The sequence below is a fragment of the Saccostrea echinata genome, unplaced genomic scaffold, assembly GCF_033153115.1.
Source record: "Saccostrea echinata isolate AGI-Se365-2 ecotype Australia unplaced genomic scaffold, CSIRO_AGI_Sech_v1 ptg000001l, whole genome shotgun sequence".
Classification (NCBI taxonomy): domain Eukaryota; kingdom Metazoa; phylum Mollusca; class Bivalvia; order Ostreida; family Ostreidae; genus Saccostrea; species Saccostrea echinata.
Window position 1 is genome coordinate 4,110,020 of NW_026889750.1, and position 20,831 is coordinate 4,130,850.

The window sequence follows — 20,831 nt, forward strand, 5'->3', positions numbered from 1 at the left end:
AATAAATTTTATAAGTGGAAAAAAGTGAAAGGTGAATAATAATGATCATTTAAGAATCATGCGTCCTACTATAAATCATTTTTAAGTGCCTACAGATATTAATAATTAGTATCCGTAATCATGAGTCACAGCATATTTCATTCATTCATATATTAACTTCTCCTTCTGAAATTTGACTCTGTCAATCTTTTAGTAATAGTGTAAATGTTTTATTTAAGGATATAGTGATTCTATAGATAAAAGAAAAATATATAAAGTATCTTTATTAACTTGGCAATATTTTCAACAAATGTTTCAATTTTGAAAAGTAAAAAAAAAATAATAATAATGTCATATTAATGGATTTCACAGTAAAACACCAAAAGCTTTGGCTCCTCTACGTTGATTTCTTGCAATAGCAGTCCATGAAAAGCCAGTTCACAAATGGAATAGTACTAAAAGAACATTGTCCGTAAGACATACATACTTATAATCTATTATCACTGTATACCACAAGTAAGGTCGGTGATATCGTGGGATTAAAATCTTGGATTTCCTACAGAGTTAAGAATTCAATTCTTTTGCATGTGCGAAAGAGGATATCAAAGCATGTGCTCCATAAGGTCCATAAAGCTCCTGTAATCAAAATATTGAATGAAATTAATCTTAAAATGTAAACAAAATCTTTGGTTTCCCTGATACATCTACGAAAAATTGACAATTTTGTTTTTAACAAATTCCATTATGCACCAAATATCTTATTTTAGAACCGTTGAAATCTGCACTTTTACTAAAGCTATAGAATAAATCATAACAATATTTTAAATCATAGGCTATTAATGTATAGAAACGGAAAAAAAAATTTTCTACAAACCTGAAAGATGGATGACAAGCTCTCATCAAACAATTTCGAAATGGGGACTTCCACTACTATTTTTCAAAGAGTGTATAAGCAATCCGTTTATTATACGACCTAGATAATACTAGGAAAAAAAGACATCACAGAAATTATTATCATTATCATCAACAGCGTATTTCAAGTACAAGAAAACAAAAATCTAAATAATGAAGGAAAAATGAAAATTGATGTACATTTACCTTAAGCTACTGTGGCTCTCAACCTCCACCAAGATTTCACACGCCTTAAAGGTGAGTTGGGCACCACGTCTGGTAATTTTCTTTTTTCTGGGGGAATTGAAAGAGCTTTGGTGAGCTGGCGTTTCTGCAGACTTGAATTATCCTTGAAGGAGGCGAAAATTCTATCCCATATAAATACACGCAGGTCTTTCTTGTAATAATCACAAGGAGTGGTGAATCTGATCATATCTGGAACTTCTGTGGCATCAAGTCGAATAGGTATGATTTTCCTCGCTCTGGCACCTAATGATTGTGATTTTAAAAATTAAGATGTTTCACTGCATATTCTAAAATACCAATAATTCCATATATATTGATGAAGTTGTAAAAAAAAAATGTGCTTACTTGGCGACATTGCATGGGCAATTCTCAGTTGGAAATGGAATAAATCACTTTCAACAGAAGCTGTTGAGATAACCACCAACACTTTCTTGCATCTGTGATGAAAATAAAATACATTTTATGAAATATGTACTTGGGTTGAAATATTGATATTTCTTTTCTCTTGCACGTGATATAGAACATAGTACATGTACGTTTAGTGTATTTCCAGTTAAATACCTTTTCTCTATATTTTCAGCAGTAGCCACAGCTTCAAAGGTATCATCAACATTATCTGTCCATGGTACATAGAGTCTGAGGTTATAGGGAGGCGAAGAGAGAACGCGAGTCATTAGATTGACAAACCCCTGGTCCTCTCCGTGTGGATTGTATATCACAAAGGCATCGTATTCAAAAGTTTCCATTTCTGGAGGAGAAAAAATCTTAAAAATTAAATCAATGCACTACTTTTAACAAAAACTTGGAAATTATTTTTTACGAAAACAAAGTAAAAGATAATACTATTTCTATGAGGCACCATACCTTTAAATACGTATTCCAATATATAGCACGGCTATTAAATCCAATATAACTGAACACTTCAAGCTCTGAATGATTATGACTGATGTTAAGTGTTTAATCCATATATATACTCTGTTGCGTAAGGTCGAACGTCAAAGAAAAGGTAGCTATAGGCAGACCAATAATGTTAAAGTTGATAGCTGTCCAATAAAACACAGCTTTGTTAGAATATTTTATTGATATTGTGGTTTTGTGGTTTCTGTTCGTTCGTAAAGTATATGTCTTATGAATATAAAAACGATATAATGTGTATTCATTAAATTATGTTTGTACAAGTATGAATGGCTGCTTGAATCGCTAAAGGTCAAAAGGAGACGTTTGACCTGGTTTTTCAAAGGTTGATCAATACATTATCAGATTTTAACTAAAAAATACGGATTTCTGCAAAACACGTAAAAGAACTATCCAATCAAATAACGTGTATCTATTATCAGTTTTTCTTCACTCATCTTAATATTGTAACAAAAATGTCATCCAGCACCAGAATTGTAACCCTAACACAAATATACCAAACAAACTAACACTTAAATCATTTGAATAGATTGTTCAATAATCATTTATAGCAATATGAGCTGCAACTTTGATGTCGGAAATTTTTGTTGCAAAATTATAATTTACTATTTCAATGACAGGGAAAAAGGACGTTTGTAAACATCTGTTGTTCATATTTGCGATGGAAGAAATACTTTTAAGCTTTGGTTGAAGCAGAATTACATTATTGTCGTCCCGTGCAAAATTGATTCCTGATATATTACCAGATATTCGATTGTACAGAAATCTTTCTTATCAAACAATTTAATACTTTATTTATGTCAAATTGATCAAAAAGGTTCAAATTACATGAAAATTTATCAAAACAGCACATTTTAACAGCAAAATTAGATTCTCAAAAATGAAGCTCATATTGCTTTAAAAATTCAAAAATGACGATTAACAATGTACAACTGGATTTTAAGAAAAGAATGTTAATTTTAATGGTTTATTGAAAATAATCCGGAAAGATCCGATCAATACAAATAATTTAAAAAATAACTTCCGACACATAAGAAATTTAATGACACAAAAATCATTGTTATAAAATCGTTACATTGTAATCTATATAGTTGCAAGGAAGTTAACATGCAATCTGAAAACGATAGAGGAAGGATGTACAAATATAAAACTATGCAAATTGAATGTGAAAAAAATGTAAATGCGCCAGTCTTACGGATGTGAAAGAGTGAGTTGTGGGGAGATGAAATATAGTACAGAATTTCCATCGATTTCCCCATTTCCTCCTATTCTTCATTTAAAATTTTATAATCGTCTTCACGTAGGGTATGATATCGAATGACATAAGCTGAGAATGGGGAGAAAAATGATGCATCCCCTTTCACGATTCAACATTAGGCAAGTTCAATAAATGACATAGAATATAATGTCGTTGAAAACAATGGTTTTTCCAATCAAATGTCAGTAGTTTCTAGACAATACCAACCTTTCAACATATTACTGTCATTTGATTCCAAGGCCACAGATATAGAATACCTTGGTTCAGAAAAGTCATTTGTCAGCTGTGGTTATGTTTCTAATTATCTGGTGAATTCTAATGGTACAGAAATTACAGGTAGGTTAGTAGTATAGCTGATTTACTTGAATATGGAACATGGTCTGATCTTTCTTTTTGAAATACTAAATTCTTTACCTGTACACTTTTCGTGCAGATATTCTCTTTAGAATACAATATTTTTGCTATATATGCAACAAAATAATCAAAATAGCCTTAATTTAAAGGGAATGTGCGTCACGACGCTAAGGTTGAAAACGCTTTATGTAAATATGTTGCATTTGTCAATCAAAATGTGCCACCTTCTTATATAAGGGAAGACTAAAAGTGCCAAAATAAAATTAATTCGAAGGTGCGTCATTCTAGAACGAACGAAATTTTAGTATGTACACAATATTTGCACTGACTTTGATTTGACACTAACAATGCTTTACGCTGATTGGGTAGAAAAGTGTTCCAATTCGTGTCCCTAAATTCAAGAATAAGGTTGCATGCCAATTGTTTTCTTTTTCATGCATTGGCAAAATAATTAATCTTATATTCTCATTTTTTATATCCATTGAAAAGTAACTAATCTAGCATTTACTCAGCATTAACTTATTTTGGAAAAGTAAAATGCAATAATTTTCTTTGAAAGTTTGATTTTAAAAAGTATTTATAGTAATATATGTACATGTAAATATTTAATTGATTTTAGACAAATTCGATCATTTTAAAATTTTCTGAGTTTTAAATTGTTTTTCAGATATTTGAAAAAAAACTTATTTAATTTTGGCATTTATAAGAAACTTATTTTTTTGGTCAATGAAGTCCATGTTATAAATTTTTATTACCGTAAACAGTTTTATTTGAGAATATTTCGAAAACCAGAAACGCTGATAAACAACATCGGGATGATCTGAAAAGGTTAATGACAAAACAGATAATCTTTCCTGTAATTTTGCAAACCTATAACATATTTAATTGTTTCGTATATTTCTATCTTTCAATATATATCTATTGTTCAGTATAGGCCTCTGTCTATTATTTCAAAAGAAAAAGATAAAAGCAAACTTATTAGATTCTCTGGTATCTGTTATTTTACATTGAATTAAACCGCAATTTAAATCATCAGTACATTTACCTGTTCATAGATAAGAATTCTGCAATATTCTGAAATATGCAGAAGTAGCATGCATCTTCATTAGGCACTCAGGAAATGTAAACTCAAACTGCAACCGGTGTTTTTAGCAACACGTGCGAATACATGTACATTTCCTACCTTGTGAGTCCTTTTTACATTGTGTACTTGTATCTTGAATGAGGCATACAAGAAAAAGAGAATGGTATATTCCTATGACACACTTATAACAGATAGATAAGAAAATAGATAAGGCATACATTCTATACAATGTCTGTCCTCTGGTATGTTCTTGTTTTTGAATTTGTTACGTGGATTACACTGACGACAGCATCAAACACTGGAGAAACTCGTCCATCCAAGTATGTACCAGACGAAGTGGTTCTGAAAGAGCTCGTGTACGAAATGAGCCAAACTTTGAAAACCCAAGCCTCTCGTCTGGGATTTTTAGAGAAGAGACTAGCAGCTTCGGAAAGAAGAGTCAATTTACTTCTTGGCGAAAGACAACACAGTAAAATACTCTTCCAGAAATTAACAAGGCGTTTGACGAAATTAGAAATCGAATGCAATCCTATCGAATCCAGTTTAACTTTACAAAGCGATGAAAACAGCACTGAAATCAGCCAGAGAAAAGGACAAAATGTTAAATCACGAAAAGGTAATTTCGCCCTATACATTGTAAAACATTTTACCATTGTTAAATTCACCATGTCAGCAGAAATTTGATTGCTTCTTTATTTCCGTTTTTAGAGCGCCTTCTTGTTCCTCCTTTATCAACATTCGCACCTTCGTCGATTGCTTTCCATGCATACATGTCAAAAACATTAGAAAATCCAGGAGCCAATCAAATACTGAAATTTGATATCGTCAAGACAAATACAGGAAATGGATATCATTCGGCTACTGGGGTATTCATTGCTCCTGAATCTGGACACTATGTTTTTTCATGGACAATAAGAGTAAGAAATGGCGCCTATCATTCTACGGAGCTAGTAGTAAACAATGATATTTATGATACCCTGTATATGCTTGCTAATTCACATGATGGTCATGTGACTGGAGTAACGGTGGCGGAAATCCACTCTGGAGATGATGTTTTTGTGCGTATAAAAGCTGGTTGTTCAAATCATGGTAACATTTGGAATGATTTTTGTGGTCATTCTTCATTTAAGGGGTGGAAAATCTTCTAATGCTCTATCATGAATGAGTGAGAAACATTTTCAAAAGATTTTTTTTCAATTGGTTATATTGGATTGAATTTTGATTCATTACGATTTATTTATTAAATCCTTTTGTAGAAATCTGTTACATTTATTAAGCTTGATTGTACAATTTAATTTACCGACTTTAATTTAGAGATCTCTGCATTCGTAGTCATGTTTTGTAACCTTTTTTCTATTACTGTATTATCTATTAACAATAATCATTTTCATTCATACATTTATTCAATATATCCCACTAACTCGAAATTAAAAAGAAAAACAAAGTCTGACACACGTGTTTTATACACTGCATATGAATGGTTTACAAAAGGAAGTCATTGAACTAACAACTAAACTTTATGATACACTTGATGATTTCAACTTTTTCTTATATTTATCTCATCACCTGCATATGTGCTATGTCTCCCAGTTGTTTCTATATGTCGTAGAAGCATGTTCTGCGTATGAACAATTTCTTAACCGAGACAGGCTACTGACAAATAAGTTGATAATACAACGGTATCAACGATCTCGTTTAATGTCAATATTTTCAAATTCTATGGTCGATACAATGGCCTTCTCTGCAAATACAGCTGTTGATAGGTCGACAGTTGTTGACTAATGTATTTAGTACATTAGTTTTGCCTTTTTTCATACTTAATTGTCTAAGGATTATCTCAATTATCTGACCAAGTCAAAAAGCTTAGGGCAGATGTGACCGGTCAACAGAGCCGCTTACTCCTCAACAACACCTGATCCCAGCTCTGAAGTTTATTTGCATTGTTAAACTGGACTTTTAAGCATGATTACTTTTTGTTATCTTCACTTTTCATGGAATCCTGAACTCTTTTGCCAGTATGTGTGATGATCTAACTTTCATTGTCTTTGATTAGTTTGGGCACGAATAGATTGTGACATGTTGAATATAACACTTAACTTTTTATAATTCTCGACGTATGTGGTAAAAAAAAAACCACGGACAAAGTTATCCGACTCACAGAATTTTGCAAAATATGTTATTGAAAACAATCTTTTAATAGTCAATAAAAACACTCCAAAAGTTGAAATATTTCCTGCGACATTCTACAACAGAAACTACTCTAATTTCGTGTAAAGCAATAAATTTCGTCATCAATTCTTGTTTTCTCACTGATCGAATGGATTTGTATTGCAATATGTACGATTAAAATTCTACGTTTTACTTACATGTGAACCAGTATTTTTTGTCATTACAGAGATACAGAACAGATTTTTAAAAGAAAAGTAATCAGTCGTCGGAAAGTTTCCTAAGTAACTTTGTCGAAAAACAAACTTCATTCCATTTTGATTTATAGTGTTACTTCCTCAATGTGTCAAGAACCCTGTCGATGGCAGACGTAAAACGTACATTAATTATTCTGATCGTATCGTTCATAACAATCTTCATATTCAAGAAAAAAGGTCACTTAAATATATAAAAATTGTAACTCTCATTTAAATGAGCGATTATTGAAATCATCAAACAGTTTTTCTTACACAACAAACAAATTGTCTCAAAACAATTATATGAGGTCGGTGTTGAAGTGCATTTATTTGTAAATAATACGGCAGAATTTTTTTCCTCAAATTTTATCAAAGCAAATAGATCAATATTTTTTATTGTCTGTGCTCAGACGTTCTCCGAATATGAGATTGGGGAATATACTTCTGAAAGAAACATTATTAAGAGAGAGAGAAAGAGAGAAAAGAAAAGACAAACAGCAAATTAGACTAAAGGCTGCTTCAGGCGATATGTCAATGATAAGAAAGCTGATAATGTTATTCAAATTGGGGAATGTTTAAGAAATTAAGTAATTTGTAAAAAAAAAAAAAAAAAATAAATAAATAAATAAATAAATAAATTAATAAATTAATGTATTTTATGCAAGGTATTTAAATTTAGCTCAAATAAATCGGAAATTAACGTGCTACAAATAAAATACATCTTATTTCTTTGACACTTTTTGATTTTCTGATAATTTCCCTAAACTTGTTCCATCAAAAACGTTTTCTAAAGCACAAATCACGTAAATTAGCTTTAATTTTTGACAACAATGACGACAACTAATTATATAAACTTTTATAATTAAGATATGATTTTGAGAGAAATTAATGAAACCTTCAATGAAAATGTTAAATTTGTTATTAAATTGAGCTGATATCCATTCAGAGACACAGAGCACACTCACAATTCTAGGAAGTCTAGAGAAAGATACACAAAATACTTCAAGATGAATATAACAAACAATTTTTATTTATCATTTATTTATTTATTAATAAATGAATAAATGATTAAAATCTTTTATTTGGAAAAAACGAAATTAATTACAATGAATATACTTTAGAATAAATATGATGCCCTATTACATAAGAGCACGTGCGAAAAAAATGTGGCTTTGACAATTGAGGTCATGTCCCTTGTTCAATAATTACTCAAGAATTTTACCTGAGCATTAATCAGTTCTGAAATGTGATCAATAAGAAAAAATTCTTTATACTATATATATCTATATATCAAAACTATGTTCTCAAAGAAAATATTCCAAAACAAGACATAGGTCAAATGTATAAATTGAAAAGGATTTTGATTGAAAAATTAGCATAAATATATTCAAGGCAGCAAGCTTATGAAAAAAAAGACATTTGCTTTTTTCAAGTAAGAAAAGACAGATCATAAATACAGACAGTGGCAGTCATCTACAGCGTTTCAAAGAATAACGTCTGATGCCAAGTTTTGCATTTTCGTAATTTCCTTGAGTTAGAAAATTCTTATTTTTTTCCAACAAAGTACAGTTTTTATGAATATATTTCGTTTAGGAAATGTTGAATTTTCTGTCAAAGCTTCTACAGAGATGAATTAGATAAAAGGATGAGAAAAATTATAAATCACCATTGCAATCAATGAGTTCCTAAACTGTGAATAAAATATATACTCTCTATGCATTCTGAAACAAATGCAAAGAATATAAATATTTTTTTTTTTGCATTTGACTCTTGGCTTGATTAGGAATTAACGAGGTTCGCTCCTGAGCTTTTGAGCAGATTTTTATCTTAACATATATTTTAAAAATTATGCATAATGTTTTAATTCTTACAATAAATTTGGATTCTACAATGCCAAGTAAACTATATTAAGTTAAAACTCCATGATTAAATTCCATACCAAAAGCATTAAGTGAGGAACTATATTTTGTGGCAGAAGGGTTTTTAGAAGAATATGATAATTTTTTTCTCTTCCGAAGTATTTAAAGTATGTTAAGTTTGGATTCCTATTTTTACAAGCATTCTGCACACAGAGTTATTTTGTGCAGTGAACTGCTTTATACTGGTTCTAAATTATATATTGAATTAACTGTCATGAATTTTATCACCATATTTGATAAATATAGCAAATATATTGTGAAAATACAAGAAAAAGCTTAAAATTAGCACTATTTTAGTAATATCTAAAAATTAACATCACAGACCCCCACTTTTAATTTTATTTTCTGAATATATAACATACTTTTAACCATTCTTCTTAAATTCAGTAAAATGTCATTACTTTCAAATTATTTTTTGCTTCTTAAATTTTTAATTCCAGCAAAATGAAATTTTTTGAGTTCAAAAAGGTCAAATAATTATACATGCGGAGTAATTCGAAATTTTTTTCATTGTCACAAATTTTATTGTGTTTATTCAAGATGAAATAAGACTGTGTTTGTTCCCATAATTTATTTGAATAAAAAATATTGGAGGAAAAATTAATTTATGTGTAAGATGTGTTTACAGTGCAAAAAGGTCAAACTAAATGCCCTGTAGCGCCAAAAGAAGCGCATTGGCCCCCATTTTTTGTTTTGATTTTTAATTAAGCTATGTGTATAAATACTATAAATATACTTGATAAAAAAATTTACATTACTTTTGATGGCAGGATCCAACCTCCTTAAATCGATTTTTGCAAAGTAAATTGTGTACTACTTTAAGAATCAGTGGCCAGTTTTACAAAAGAACTTACGACTAAGACCAAAATTTAATTCTGTTGGTAACTTTCTAATTTACATTAAAAAGAAAACGTTTTTAATCTTATTAAATATATGTAGAAAGATACTTTTACGCTAGCAATTTTAAACGGAATCATTAATTTTGAAAAATTTTACAATCAACTTAAGTTTTTGGTCTTAGTCGTAAGTTCTTTTGTAAAACGGGCAACAGATGTTTGTTTTTATGAGAAGAAAAAAGTCTTTCAGGTACATAAAGTGAACACTATATAATCTATGCTACGTTACCATTACGGGCTTTCGTAACAATTCGAATTTCGATTCAATACCAGTACATATAGATACAATGTAGGTTGTCGTGATCGAATGTTTGGAGGAATACATAGTGCTTTTGCAAACAGAGTCCGTTTATTCGCTTCAAAGAGACATATGGTAAAAAAAAGGGATAATTCAATGATATATTAATCAAAGTTTGGGAGACTTATGAGGAAGATTTGCAGACATTGGATTGAAATGAATGTTTTTGAAAGACTACATAAATCATTTTAGCAGTCTAGAAAAATGCTTAGTACAAGTGCTTAACCTCCCAGCTGTGTAATTCTGATTCACATAATGACTATACACATGAAAAATTGAATAATGGACAATTTAATTAATTTAAGTAAATGTTGCTTGACTAGAACTACTCACTTAATTCAATCATTTGATACCCTTGTACTTTTTCTTGAAAAAATTGTCATGTGGGATATATAAAAAATAAAATTGGATACGATATTTTGAAGAAAAATTTAGCTTTTGGTAGAGAGAGAGAGAGAGAGAGAGAGAGAGAGAGAGAGAGAGAGAGAGAGAGAGCTTTGCATTAAAAAGGGAAAAAGAAATAGGTGGATACAAGTGAAATGTCATTCAAGTCAGAATATATCTAAGATCTAAGAGGGTTAAAAAATTTCATGACACACAAAGGGAATAGATGGAAGTAAAGTGAAATGTCTTCTACAAGTCAGGAATGTGATATTATTAATCGTGTGTCCACAATAGAACTGGACCGGCGTGGCGCAGTGTTTGCTCTAGAGTCGCGGAGGAAGGAGCTGATCTTACATCACCGGTGACCGGTTCAAATCCCACTGCGGGACGTGAGCTGATCTTACATCGCCGATTAAAATCCCACTGCGGGACGTGGAGACCGGTCCTTCGGATGAGACGTATAAACCGAGGTCCCATGTTGCAGTAGGTGCTGGCACGAAAAAGACCCCCACTGCTCAATGAACCTAAGTGCCGAGTATAGGTCTAAATTTGAAGCCCTCCACCGGCAAGTAGTGTCGTCTCCATATGAGTGAAAAATTCTCGAGAGGGAAGTTAAACAACAAACAATAGGACTGGAAATAATTTTTAGAGAGAAAATCCGTCTTCATTTTTAACTAAATTCAGCATCACTCCAAATTAAAGCAAAATTCATCTTAAATGTTTTGGCTTTTTTTAATTTCTGCGTTAATATACAAATATTATCTTCATTCTGATATCAGCAATGTACATTAATAAACAAATTTAATATAAAACAGTCAATATTACAAATAAAATTTCTGAAATTATGTCCTCACCCACACTGATTTTAAAGTTTAAAATGTATATTTGAAACTAAAAAGATTGCTCTCCTTCTGCTGAATGAATCCCTTGTTTAGAAGAATATATCCCCTAGTCTTGTTGATATGCTGACAAGACGCCATCCCTAACGTGGCAAGATTAGAATGGTTTCATTAAAATTTATTGATTGTAAGTCATAAAGATATGATAATTGTCCCTGAAGTATCATGAATGGAATTCCAGGTCAGATTAAAAGGTGAACACCTACTAAATCTTCATAAGCATGGTATATGTGGATTTTTGAAAAACTTGTTTTATCATTTTAAAACAAAAATTATTTAGAAAGCACATTTCTGAGAGAAGGGTTCTAATTTTTATAACCATTTGTGGAATTATAAAAAAAATAAAAATAAAAATGTTACATTAATTTTTGATGAAAGAACTATGCATATAATATCATAAAAACAAATTTTAGTTGGAAAAATTAAATTTATTCCAATGACAAGACGGAAAGTAACACCTCAATTTCTGGAAAAGAAAAGGGATTAAAGGAAACTTTTATCAAGTTATTCCTATCGGTGCACTTGTAAGAAATGTAAATATATATCATATGTCTGTACATTTTACCCATTCACATCAGAATAAAATTGGAACGGTGTACTCTTATGCTTATTAACATAAAATGTATAAATGTATTCCATATTTGTTAAGAATTTACAACCAATATTTATTTTTCTCATCAAAATGACAATTCTGTCTGACAGCTCCTCGCTTTTTATCCAACTGTATTCAAAGGAAGGAGAGAAAAAGTACAATACCATGGCCTCTGTTAAACATATTTTATGATAAAACATTGAAATATCAAATTATGCAACTGCAAAACCAATGAAATCCTCCCGCTGAATAATAAAACAAAATCTCAAATGTTCAAACATTGTTTAACAAGCTTAACAGTTCCTTTTGTATAGGTGTGGCTAAACCACAAAACTGAAGTTATGTCGAAGTTCAAATGGCCGAGATTTATTCTAATTTATTGTGATTCTTTATCACAATAAATTCAAAGTGTACTTTTTTGATTAAAATTCAACATGTAAGATCCTTCTGAAGTGCTAAATTTATACAGACTGAAAAGCTGACTGCCAAAAATTGCAAATAATCCCCTAGGAGTTTTTTTTTTTTGTTCTTTCAAGTCTTATGCAATCCATGATAATTAACATATATATTTAAACTTAGATATACTATGAAAAATAATATAAATGTATATTAACCAATAGGGAAAAAAGCTAGACTGTATTTTATTTCACAGAGTCTTATTCTTTTTTTCAGAATCTTCCTTTCAAAAACGTTATTTAATTGTGAGCTTTGATTCGGTGCACTTAAAACAGATTTTATTTAAAAAAAAACTTCTACATGAAATGGCGATGTCTCTTGCTGCAGCGTTCAATTCGGCATTTAGATTTGCCGACGACGTTTTATCAGTCAACAATATTCATTTTCATTAATGCGTTTATAATATATCCCTTTCAACATGAAATAAAAGACGCGACAGAGTCTGACATATCTGTTTCGTATTTGGATATTTTACCAAAGAAAGACATTAATGGCAAACTAACAACTTAACTTAATGATAAACGTTATGACCTTAACTTTCCTATAGTCAACTACCCTTATTTATGTAGTATTATACCATTATCACCTGCAGATGGAGTTTATAACTTCCAGTTGATTCGACGATGAGCAGGAGCATGTCCTACGTATGAACAATGTCTAAAACGAATCAAGCTATTGACAAGTTGATGATACAAGGATATCAACAGTCTCATTTATCGTCAACATTTAGCAAATTTTATGGTCAATACCATGACATTATTAGCAAAGACAATCTATCGTTATGTTGAATGTTGCATGACGTTTTTCATACAAATTGTTAGGCCATTTTTTCACTTTGAATTTGACAATTGAATTGTCTACGGATATTTCTGTTTACCCGATCATGACAAGGGGTACACGACAGGTGTGAACTATGGACAAGGATGCTTACTCCTCTATGGCATCTGAACTCTCTTTTTAGATGTCCCTGTTTGCTCTGCTCCCAATTTGTATGTCTTCAATTGACTTTTGAGCATGATTTTTGTTCGTTTCCTTCATATTTCATTCACCATTAAAATTGCCTTGAATTTTGAATATCATGAGACAGAACAAATATATTTGTACAAAGAAATGAAAAAAAAAATATGGTTAATGAGATTATATTAAAAATGTGAATCAATATTTCATCTACGTTTAGCAAATCTTATCCTTTTTTTTTGGTGGACTTGTTTTTTTACTTGAGTTTTACTGTGGAATCATCGTTGTTCTTTGGGGACCAGTGTTCATGAATCTCGTGGGTTACCCTTACCCACGAATTAACATCCCCTAGAACTTTTTTTTGTAAACACATTGATTCAATGAATCTAACGTATAAACGAGTGACCCACTAAATTGCGTCCCCACGAACAAGTCAAATTTTGCTTGCCCACGAACATTGACCCCGAAGAATTAAAATGATTCCATAGTAATATAAGGATTAGATTTTAGCTTATAATATGATATATATATTAACATGATTGTAGTTTTAACGCAATTAAATTGTTAAAGATGATATATAAAAAAAATACTTTAACCTGATTTCCTAAGTAGAAACTGTTTTAAATAGTTTTTGTGTTAAAACATTTGAGAAAAAGCGAATTCAGAAACTCTGAAAAATATTTCACCAAATATTCCAGGCTGTGTCTTTCCTTAAAATATTAACCATCGTCTTCTTGTCGTTATGGTATGTTTAGTGAGTATGCATGAAAGTTGGGACAATTTAATAATTCAACAATACAGGTTGATTCTCTCAAGAAAAGTCACATAAGTCTTTTTCTTTGTGTGAATAAACATTAATTTAGGAGAAGTATTGCTATGGACATTTTCAGTCATTATTAAATTTATATATTGGTACGTAATATCTTGTTTCACAGTTTTATCGACTTATTGGAAGTAAAAATACCAAATGGATATCTTTATCTCTTGATATCTTTTTTTAAAGAGTCATATACATATACAATTGGCGTATCGTCGCTGTGTGTTTTCTCAGCATGTCGTCAGAAATTAAACTCAGTTTTACATTTATGCACTTTAAATTTAAACACATGATCTTTTGACTTGCCAATTTCAATAACTTGTAGAATTGGTGTTGAATATCTAAAACTAATTTACGTTGTTTACATTACATTCTACTTGATATTTATTTGTAGATTGAATCATAGTGCATTTGTTGAAATTTCGCTAATTTCTTTTTTTTTTTTGTCATATAAGAAGAAATCAATATTTATGGATGTATCTTTTTTTTTATTACAAATCCTCGTATTCCTAAGCCTAAACTCAGTCAAAACTACCAAAAAGAATAAAGAAAGAAAGAAAATTATTTTTAAAAAAAAGATATATGAACAACATCTAATAATAGATAAATAAATTAAATTAAATTGAATTAAAAAAATAAAATGAATGCATTTCTACAGAAATAGGTTAAACTACGACACAATTTTCTTCACAGCATATTTAAAGATTTCATGCACGTTTTGCACCGGAGGTGTGGAGGAAGACCCTTTATCGTTGAGAGAAATCCAGTAAATCAAACAACGACATAACAAGGGAAACCATGACGGAAATTAGTGACTGTCGTTAAATCTTTATTTTCAAGATTGAATTATTGAACACAAATAACTGTTTGAAATGTAGGATGATAGAAAATATTTCAAAATCTTCATTAAATGGAGCATATTTATTTCATTACTGTACGTGGAGTATGATTGGTAGAGCTTGGTAGCGTTTCCCTGTTTTGTAGGAAAGACTGTGACGTTGATGTAAACCTTATATTTAACAATTTGAAAATCTGGAACCCTGCAAGTCTTTTACTGTTGCAAATATAAAATATTACTTCAGGGATTAGCAACTTGTCAATTCACATATAATTTATTCATTTAAAGCTCAGTTGATAAATTTTCTGTACATAGGTATTGAAATGTTAAAAATAAATTTCATGAAAGATGAAGAACATTATGTTACAAGTTATGAGATCCAATGACTTGGTAAAATTGTAGCAAGTTCATTTACGTTGGAAAACACCTGTTGTCTTACTGACATCATTACATTTTAGTTATAGTAATTGTTACTGAAAAAATAGAGATGGCTGACACTATAGAAAGAAAGACAAACGGTCAGTTACAAATATAACCGTCAATTTATATTGCATTTTGATAAAAAGTCATCTTTTTTATGCCCCCATTATAGGAGATTCGGGGGTATATAATTTTTACCCTGTCCGTCCGTCGTTCTGTCTGTTTGTCCACAAAAATTTAACCTTGACCATGACTTTTGATTGGTTGGAGCTATGGCTTTCATATTTCACATGTGTATTCCCTGTGACAAGACATTCCTGTCGGTACCAACAATACCCAATACTTTTGACCATTTGACCTTGACCTAAGAGTTTGAACCACTTAAAAAACTTTAACTTTGTTAGTACTAGTACTTTCAAATATTACAGGTATATTCCTTGTGACAAGACCTTCCTTTGAATACCAACAATTTTGATCTTGACCTTTGAGTTTGACCTACATTTGAAAAACTTTAACTTTGGCCATAACTTTTGAACAGTTAGTACTAGCTGCTTTTATATTTTGCAAGTGTGTTTCTTATGACAAGGTCTTCCCCTTCATACCATTAATTTTGACCCTTTGACCTTGACCTTGTAGTTTGATCAAATTTTAGAAAAGCATTAACCTTGACCATAACTTTTGAATAGCTGATGCTTGGGCTTTTATATATACCAGGTATATCCATTGACACAAGTCCTTTCTTTGGGAAACAACATTTTTGATCTCTTGACCTTGGAGTCTGAATTGCATTTGAGAAACTTTAACATTCGCATAAGCATCAGTGTTTCACAAACGCATCTTGTTTATACATGTATTTACATATTCTGTAAAAGCGTAGAGCCATTTTGAATCATACTATAGATGTGATTTACAAATCATACAGGTATCCAAGTTTTAAAGATAACAGAGATCCTAGGGATACGGTTTTTTTGGGGGGGGCGGGGTTATAGTACTCTAAGAAAATAAACGACCTCCCCAATAAAAAGTAAGACGTGCTAGCAAATATTATGTTTGACAACAAATATCAAATTGTACAGTTAGCAGTGATTAATCTAAGGATTTCTAACATTAATCATTCATTATAGACTGATGAAAGGCTTGTTAGATAATAACACGTGAATCTTATTCATTCAGAAACTATATTACTCTAATTAATGTCAACTTCATTTTGCTTTTTAAAATGCAAACACTAAACAAGTAAGATTCTTCCGTAAACAAGATGCAATATATGGAACCGTCATTGGTAAACCATTGACCTCTATTAATGAATGTCTGTTTACAAGTAAGGATGGTTTCTTGATCAGTAAATATCGCATTTTATCTGTTATTTCGAAATAGGTCAAAATCCGCAAGAATTTGTATGGAATGATGTTGATGTATTTTCATGTCTGTGATTTCAAAGTTGTTTCATAAATACTAAATACAATTATGCTAGGGGTTTTGAATGTTTTGTGTATCATCTGAACCATAACATTGCATTTTAAACGCAAGACAGAAATACAGCGATACAGTAAGCTTGATATTATATTCTGAGCAACGCACACAGGACAGTCTGATGTGTTTGATACATTTGAAGTTGGTTTGCAGTACCTTACTAACCAATGAAAAAGGAAGTTTGAATAATGATGGACTATATTGATGATGAGGTTGCTCCTATATTGCTAAAGCAATCATATAAATGAAAATGCGTTATTTGAAACAAACATTTCAAATCAAAACTTTTTCACAGACAAGATACTATCTACTAAATTTTTGTTTTAAATTTTTTGAGCTGAAAAAGAAAAAGAGGGACGTGTTCTGAAAATTTTTCAATTAAAGTTAATTTGGAGGTGACTTTACCTCTGGAAGAGCTGTTTTAATATATCTATGGTTTGATTTTCAAATTTACTAGATTGCTTTCATTTGGTTTGCTAGATTCTGACTATTATAATTCAATTTAAGTTTGATAAGGATTTTTTTCCCATCTCATTTCACTTATGTAAATTCAAAGTCGTATTATTAAAATACATAGACTAAAATATACAAAATGGTATACAAAATCACATGTACGTAAGCGCCCTCTTCATTTCCAAAGCTTTTATTAGGTTTTAAGGGGGTAATGAAATGGATATTTACGCAAACCCAAAATGTGGTTTTCGTATTTCCCTACAGCAATAGATATTAAAAAGTGTTGGGCTTTTCTAACTATCTAAATTACATGTACCATCATAGACTATGTGCAAAATTATTGTCCAATGTGTTCTTAGATATCTATTGGCTTTACTTTGCTGCTTTAAGGACAGATATGATATAAAAAAATTTTTTTTCAAAAATCATGAAAATAACAACAAGTTTTTGTTAGTAAAATAAAGAAGCTTAGTCGCATACAGTTTCATTTTTTCATTCAAAGTTTCTCAACAATGTTCTACAGAATGAAAAAAATTGTATAGATTAATAAGAGTATTGGCAAAAAGGAAGAAGTTTGATCATCATAGAAAGTATTTCATATTTTAAAAACATTTTTGAGACTTCATATGCGTATCATTTGCATCCAAAATAAGTCTAAAAATATATACCATTAAATACATTCATATTTTGTTTGTAGCATGTGTCCTTAAGAAAACAATGCAAGATTTTCTGCATATCTTCAGTGCCAGCATTTGTTAAATTTAGGATTTGTTTTAACTTCAGAGAAAATTACGTCGCCATTTGGTGAGAATTAAATGCATATAAAGTTCCATGAACAAGCAAATTTCTCAGTTATAAAATTTTTATCAATCACATATCAGTTTAAACATATAATGTTGAAGGAAAATTTATTTTGAATCTCATATTTTAAAAATTAAAAGTCATATCAATGAAAAAATTTATATTTCACCTTTGAAGGTATTATCTTTAACCATTGTAATTCTAGGGCAATTTTTACATTTCTTTTAGGGATAGTGTTTTATGATAAATTATCTTTATGACAATTTCAAAATTGTTCTCAATTAACATAGATCTCGGGGTAAACTATGAAAGTATCAATCATTCTCTTTTGACCAGTGAATGCTAATTACATGATAAATTTGCAATTCTCGAACATGGTTTGTTCTACTGACATTTTGTTCTGCTCTACGGTTTACCACAGTCAACAATTTATTTGTTACTGAACCAATGAAATTATACAGAAAAAATTGTGAAGAGAAAGTTCACGTAGCAAAAGGAGAGTTTTATAATCGAAAAAAGAAATATTTCCTGCAGGTGCAACTTTCCAATTTGTAAAGAAAAAATAAATTGTCCCATTTTTACTTTTTCCGAAATGCTCCTTGTTTTCAATCGTGCCTTCAATAAAAAATATTGTGTATTAGGAAAGTATGTTTGGACAAATACATAAGAAGTAAATTCAACTTTTTGAGAATCAATAATTCATCAAGACATTTAATGGTGCATAAATATTTAAATTTTTAGGTCACCAGAGTCACTTAGATGACGTATTGCTATGTGTATTTGTCCATCTTCGTGCGTCGTCCATCATGTGTTAATATTCGAACATTTTCAACTTCTTCTCTGGAACCACTGAACAAATTTAAACAAAGTTTTGCTCATAGCATCTATGGGGAAAGGGGAACAAAAATTATGAATTACATGGTCCCTGCGCTCTGGGTCCTCAGGGCGGTACTAAAACAATCAAAATTAATGCATCTTTACATTTACTCTTGGACATCAAGCAGTCACACTGTTGGCATGATTGTAATACGCATTGAGCCCTCTACCGAAATTGTAACATTCATGACCCCCAGGACCAGGGCTTCTGTTGTTTGGGTGTGGCTCCTAAGAACATAGTTAAAATTCATTACTTTTTTGAAAAGCTTCTCTGCTCTTGAATACTTTGCAGAGAAACTAAGTACATGGTCAAGATTAGAAAGAGTTTTTCAAAGTTTGCGAATTCATATCCCCTGGGTCAGAGGATCTGGAGTTAGGGCGGGCCTCTGTTGGTTATACAGTGAAAATGCATTAATTCTTTGAACATGTTCTCTGCGTTTAAAATATTTAGCAGAGAAACTAAGCGCATGGTCAAAATGAGAAAATATTCTTCTGAAGTTGTGAAATTCATTGCCCTTGAGATGAAGTTAGGATTGATTAATTGACTGTATGCTGTTTTACGTCCCGTTTGAGAATTTTTCGCTCATATAGATACGTCACCATATATCGGTGAAGGGCTTCAAATTTAGACCTTTACTCGGCACTCAGGCCTTCATGGCACCTGATATTCACAAGAAATATAGAGATAACAAACAGTATTCAAGCTAACAAGTCCATTCAAACAATACAAATCAGGAGCGGAGCAAACACGGGCCTCTAAATCATAAAAGATGTGATCAGGTGCCATGGAGGAGTAAGCATCCCCTGCCGATCGGTCACATCCGCCGTGTGCTCCTAGTCATGAACGGGAAAAACGGAAAAATCCGTATACAATTCAGTGTTTAAAAAATTGTCTAACAATAGGTATGAAAAACGTCAGTCAGCATTTGACTTAATGATGGATTATATTTGCTGACAAGGTCACTGTATCGACCAAAGAACTTGCGAGATGATAACCTTAAGGTCAAGATCTAGTTTTTTGTTTATTGTTTAACGTCCTTCTCGAGAATTTTTCACTCATATGGAGACGCAACCACTTGCCGGTGGAGAGCTGCAAATTTTGACCTATACTCTGCACTCAGGGCCATTGAGCAGTGAGGGATCTTTTCCGTGCCAGTACCTACTGCGACACAGGACCTCGGTTTAAACGGTCTCATCCGAAGGACCGGTCTCCACGTCCCAAAGTGGGATTCGAACCCGCGACGTAAGGATCACCTCCTTACTCCGCGACTCTAGTAAATGAGTGCTAGATCCATTATGACTTCATAACAGATTTAAACTTAATGTTCCCCCTACTTTATGGCTGAATAGAATTACATGTATATAGAAAATGAAGCATTTTCGTGGAATTCAATTTGGAATCATGTTAAAAGTAAACCCGATACCTATATTCAATTTTATATCATATTATTATCTCTACTTTATTATATAAAGTAGAGATCAAAAAGATACGAAGAACCGCTTTCTGGGAGGTTGTAGGCAATCTGGATACATTTCCTTTCTCTGACTTGGAAAAAAAACTCCTAAATTTATACCTGACTTGCTTCATTTTTCATTGAAAATGTCAGTTTAAAATATGATTTT

General features: G+C 31.2%; 2 protein-coding genes across 2 annotated transcripts in view; both read right to left on the reverse strand.

Moving 5' to 3' along the window:
- The window catches only part of LOC133183620 (thioredoxin-like protein 4A), a 137,697-nt gene that overhangs the window by 83,215 nt on the left and 33,651 nt on the right, over positions 1 to 20,831 (reverse strand). The gene's annotated exons all lie outside the window — the stretch shown is intronic.
- LOC133180491 (myeloid differentiation primary response protein MyD88-like) lies at positions 249 to 2,292 on the reverse strand. Its single transcript, XM_061315028.1, has 6 exons — positions 1,981 to 2,292; positions 1,678 to 1,864; positions 1,462 to 1,553; positions 1,078 to 1,359; positions 854 to 962; positions 249 to 615 (listed from the first exon to the last, which is right to left on the reverse strand). The coding sequence occupies exons 2-4, from the start codon at positions 1,860 to 1,862 to the stop codon at positions 1,079 to 1,081; spliced, it is 558 nt and encodes a 185-aa protein (XP_061171012.1). The 5' UTR covers positions 1,863 to 1,864; positions 1,981 to 2,292; the 3' UTR covers positions 249 to 615; positions 854 to 962; position 1,078.